The following is a 5796-nucleotide window of genomic DNA, read 5'->3' as shown; positions in this document are numbered from 1 at the left end:
GCAGAGGTTTGTGTGGGAGCCCGGCCATGGCCCTCTAGGAGTTTGACATTTAAAAGGAAACTTCTTCACCTCTACACTCAAGGCATTGAAACAATCTGTAACATTCTAGGACTCTGCTTGTTAAACTTGTTGCTGCAATGGGAGAAACTCAAGGAGACAGCCAAAAATCTGATGTTCTTTGCAAAGAGTCAGAAAATCCGGTCTTTGCATAAAAGATACAAATAGTTGCTTGGTGCTTCCTGTTGATGTGAACCTATAAAAGGAGCTGTTTTTGTGAAATAAATCAGACTTCTCTTTATCTCCGCTCAGGTTTGAGTGTTCTTTCCTTTCTCAATCCTCACTCCCCGACTCAGGCATGTTTGTGTTGTGATGGCTGGACCGCCACAAGTGGCGCCCGAACAGGGACCTGAAGAACAGGGACTTGAAGAACAGGGACCTGTGTATTGAGGGATTCAGTGAAGGACACTGCTGGATAAAGAATAAAAGGAGATCTCAACGAAAAGAAAGAAGAGGACCTTCAAAAGGAAGGCAAAAGAGGAGCGGTGAGTTTTCTTATAAATATTAAAAATGGGAGCTAGCAATAGTCGCTTGCCTTTTGTATATATGTTTAAAAGTTTATTGAGTGTAGAGGAACCTGACTATGATAATTGTAAAATTGAAAGTGAAAGTATCATTCCGACGGCTCCACCGGAACCTCTAAGTTTTGAAGTAGAAACTGCTAAAAATTATGAAAATGTATGGCTGCCTTTAGTGACAGCAGCCCATACTAAGGATTTACAAAAAGTCCAGTTAGAAGACAGGATGGAAAAAAATAGAAAAAGTGATGGAAAAAATAGAAAAAAATGATAGAAAATCTGTCTAAACAAATGGAAGCTCAATGGATTAGTCATAAACCCCCTAAAAACAAGCCTAGTACAATAGCAGATCTTGATCCTTCTCCTTGTGACAATCGATTAGAAAAGGAGCCTTCTTTGATTGCTTTGGCTTCAGGACCTTGTGAAGGCTGGAAGCCTGTGAGAGTAAACTCCCAACTCCTTAAATCTCCAGTTCAGCAGGGTTTACAACAAGCCTTTAAAGAAGGTGAGGATGTATCTGCATTTTCTCTGGCCTGCCCAGTTTTTGAGGCTCAGGATGCTCAGGGAAACCTTGTTCGACAGCACGCCCCCATCCCTTTTAAACAATTAAAAGAATTGAAAATGGCTTGTACCCAATATGGGCTGATTGCCCCTTTTACGTTAGCCATGCTAGATTCTCTTGCAATTGATGCCTTGCAGCCTTTTGATTGGAAACAGATTGCTAAGGCTTGCCTAGCTGGAGGAGATTATTTGTTGTGGAAGTCTGAATATGCAGAACAATGCCAGAGAATAGCAGACCTGAATAGACAGCAAGGAGAACTTAATGCAACTTATGAGATGCTAGCAGGAGAGGGACTTTATGTTGATGTTGCTCAGCAATTGGCTTTTCCCCTAGGAGTATATACTCAAATTAATGCAGCTGCCAGTGTCTTGGAGAAAATTATCTTCCTCTTGACAGGCTACAGAGGATCTTTCTAAAATCAGACAAGGGCCTGATGAACCTTTCCAAAATTTTTTAGATCGTTTGTTGCAAACAGCTAGTCGAATAATTGGAGAATCAGAAGCAGAAATTATCTTAGTTAAACAATTGGCCTATGAAAATGCTAATTCTGCTTGCCAAGCTGCCCTTCGTCCTTTTACAGAGAAGGCTGATTTATCAGATTATGTTCGCTTGTGTGCTGATATAGGTCCCTCTTACACTCAGGGCCTTGCCATGGCTGCAGATTTACAAGGAAAAACTGTAAAAGAGGTCTTATTTCAACAACATAGAAGTGGCCCTCCAAAAAAGGGGAATAATGGAAATTGCTTTGGCTGTGGTCAGGCAGGACATTTAATACGAGACTGCCCACAACATAAAGAAAATAGATTTTTTTCAAAACCTCCTAAAGAACCTGATTTATGTCCTAGATGTAAAAGAGGAAATCATTGGGCCAATGAATGCAGATCTAAAAGGGATGTTATGGGCATTCCTATCTAGTTGGGAAACGGGCGGAGGGGCCAGCCTCAGGCCCCGTATCAAAGTTTTGGGGCATTTCAGGATCCAACCCCTCAGATTCTCCCTCAGTCAAAAAATCTGTTTAGGACTTATTCCGAGACACCCCAGATAGTGCAGGATTGGACCTCAGTTCCTCCTCCTATGCAGTACTAACCCCTGAAATGGGAATGCAAGCATTGCCCATTGGAGTTTTTGGGCCATTACCCAAGGGTACCCTAGGTCTTTTATTGGGTAGAAGTTCCTCCAACATGAAAGGACTCATAATTTCCCCAGGAATAGTTGATGAGGATTGTACTGGAGAAATTAAAATTATGGTTTGTTCTCCTTCTCAAATTTCTGTTATTCAGCCTGGACAGCGTATAGCTCAATTGGTTCTTTTACCCAGGATAGTTACTTCAGGAAAATATTAAAAAGCCATTAGAGGGAATAAAGGCTTTGGGTCCTCAGATGTTTATTGGGTGCAATCTATTGGAGCCAATAGGCCAGAGATAAAATTGTTAATTCAAGGAAAATCTTTTATTGGGTTATTAGATACTGGTGCTGATGTCTCTGTTATAACTGCTGACCAGTGGCCTTCCGCATGGCCTTTGCAGGAGACTGTCTCTCAATTACAAGGCATTGGTAAAAGTAGAAATCCTAAACAAAGTACTGATATATTAAATTGGAGTGATTTAGAAGGACATTGTGGGACTTTTCAACCATATGTTATTTCTGGCCTCCCGGTTAATCTATGGGGAAGGGATGTCATGCAACAAATGGGAGTTTATTTATATAGCCCTAATCAAAAGGTCTCTAATAAAATGTTTGATCAAGGATTCTTGCCTAATGTTGGTTTAGGAAATGAAGGTCAAGGAATTCAATGTCCTGTGACTCCGTCAGCTTATCCTCCTAAACAAGGCCTGGGATATTTTCCCTAGGGGTCATTGACATGCTTGCACCCCATGCAGATCCAATAGTCTGGAAAGATGAAAAACCTGTTTGGGTTGACCAATGGCCCTTAACTAGTGAGAAATTAACAGCTGCCCAACAGTTAGTGCAGGAACAATTAGATAAAGGCCACATTGAACTGTCTGTCTCTCCTTGGAATTCACCAATTTTTGTTATAAAGAAAAAGTCTGGTAAATGGAGATTATTGCAAGATTTAAGAAAGATTAATGAAACTATGGAAATCATGGGAGCATTACAACCTGGTCTCCCCCTTGCCTCTGCAATGCCTAGAAATACTTTTAAAATAGTTATTGATTTAAAGGATTGTTTTTATACTATACTTCTAGCCCCTACAGGTTGTAAACGATTTGCTTTTAGTGTCCCTTCTATTAATTTCCAGGAACCTATGCAAAGGTACCAATGGAGAGTTTTGCCTCAAGGTATGGCAAATAGCCCTACCCTATGTCAAAAGTTTTTAGCGCAGGCTCTTTCCTGTATTAGACAAAGTTATCCTTCTATTTATATGATACGTTATATGGATGACATTCTCTTAGCAAATGAAGATGAATCATTATTGCTTACTGTATTTGTTTATTTACAAAAGGTTTTAAATGATTATGGGTTAGTTATTGCTCCTGAAAAAATTCAACGGGAGTCTCTTTTTTCATATTTGGGATATCAGTTATATCCTCGAAAAATATTTACCCAAAAGTTACAGATTCGAAAAGATAATTTGAAAACTTTGAATGATTTTCAAAAATTATTGGGAAATATAAATTGGATATGTCCTTATTTAAAATTAACTACCGGAGAATTAAAACCTTTATTTGATATCTTGCAAGGGGATCCTGATCCTTCCTCCCTCAGGACCCTCACATATGAAAGACGATTGGCTCTTCAAAAGGTGGAAGTAGCCATTTCTAATCAATTGATATTTTATTTTGATTATCAAAAACCCTTAGAAGCTTTTATTTTTCTAACCAAACATTCCCCTACAGCTGTTTTGTGGCAAAATGCACCTTTATTGTGGTTACATTTATCTGTTTCACCTGCCAAAAACTTACAACCTTATTATGAAGCTGTTGCCCAACTTGTTCAATCAATCTGATGTAATGCTTGGAAATATTTTGGTTTAGAACCTTCCATTATTGTAATTCCATTTACAGGAAAACAATTAGATTGGCTGTTCCAGAATTGTGATTCCTGGGCTATTGCATTTGCATATTTCTCAGGCCAAATTAAATTTCATTATCCACCTAATAAATTGTTACAATTTGCAAATATTCAATCCTTCATTTTTCCAAAAATTATTTCATTTAAGCCCATACCTGATGCCATTGTTATTTTCACTGATGGATCCTCTAATGGAAAAGTTGTTTATGTTGTTGATGGTCATGAAAAGGTTTTTTCAACACCTGCCACTTCGACACAAGTAGTTGAATTGCGTGCCATTCTTTTTGTTTTTCAGGAATTTGCCCATGTTTCTTTTAATCCATATACTGATAGTCAGTATTTAGCTAAAGCCCTTCCTTCTTTAGAAACTGTGGCCAGTATTAATACCAGTAATTTAGAGATTCAACAACTTTTTATTCAAGTACAAAATTATATTCATGCTCGTTCTCTTCCTTGATTTATTAGACATATTCGAACACATACTGTTTTACCCAGTCCATTGTCTTTGGGAAATCATCTTGCTGATGTTTCCACAAAATTTATTGCCCCTTCTAAAATTGATTTAGCTTGTCAATCTCATCAACTCCATCACCAAAGTAGTCGTACTCTTAAATATCAATTTCAGATTCCTCGAGAAGGTGCCCGACAAATTGTTAAACAGTGCTCCACTTGCCCTCAATTTTCTTCTGTTCCACATTATGGTGTTAAACCTCGAGGTTTGCTTCCTAATCCACTATGGCAAATGGATGTTACTCTTGTAATGGAGTTTGGAAAACAAAGGTATGTACATGTTGTTGTTGACACATTTTCAAGATTTATTCTTGCTTCAGCTCAAACAGGAGAAGCTACTAAACATGTTATTGCTCACTGTATATATTGTTTCTCCATTTTAGGAGTACCTCAAAAAATAAAAATATAATGGTTCTGGATATGTTAGTAAGGCCTTCAAACTATTCTGCCAACAAATGCATATTGTGCATGTTACAGGAATTCCCTATAATCCTCAAGGACAAGGAATAGTTGAACGTGCTCATGGCACATTAAAAGTGCAACTTCTAAAAATGAAAAAGGGGGAGTTATATCCCTCCTCACCCAGAAATTACTTAAATCATGCTATTTATATTCTAAATGTTTTGCAAATTGATAAACATGGCCATTCAGCAGCAGAAAGATTCTGGCATCCACAAGGTTCTCCATATACCTTGGTAAACTGGAGAGATCCCTTAACTGGTCAATGGTATGGACCTGACCCCATTTTAATATTGGGCCGAGGATATGTTTGTGTTTTCTCGCAGGAACATGACAGAGCTCGTTGGTTACCAGAGAGATTGGTTCATCATGTGGATCATCCTCACAAGTCTACATCCAGTATCATGGGACAGTAACCTCCACAATCATTACCTTTGTGTGGAGAAGAAACAGAAATAGGCAGTACTACTATTTTATAGAAGAGGTGTTATGTTACTATACCTCAAGAAAGACCATTTAATGACACATCTCAAATGTTTTTGGACTAATCATTTGGACTTAAGCTTATCTTCAAGACTTTAGTTTGGTGGACAAATTCAGGTTTTTCTCAAACATTTGGAAACTTATTGCTGTATCGGGAGAAATATGTTTATGGTC

General features: G+C 38.3%; 1 protein-coding gene across 1 annotated transcript; it reads left to right on the top strand.

Moving 5' to 3' along the window:
• Positions 1-866: 866 nt before the first annotated feature.
• LOC104866076 (endogenous retrovirus group K member 7 Gag polyprotein-like) lies at positions 867-2223 on the top strand. The gene is given in 2 exon segments (XM_010629891.1): positions 867-1501; positions 1503-2223. Coding segments are annotated over 2 exon segments (1356 nt in total).
• Positions 2224-5796: the final 3573 nt, after the last annotated feature.

The sequence above is a fragment of the Fukomys damarensis genome, unplaced genomic scaffold (assembly GCF_012274545.1).
Source record: "Fukomys damarensis isolate Sample0158 unplaced genomic scaffold, DMR_v1.0_HiC HiC_scaffold_18, whole genome shotgun sequence".
In the NCBI taxonomy this organism is placed as follows: domain Eukaryota; kingdom Metazoa; phylum Chordata; class Mammalia; order Rodentia; family Bathyergidae; genus Fukomys; species Fukomys damarensis.
This window is presented reverse-complemented; position numbering and strand designations above follow the sequence as displayed.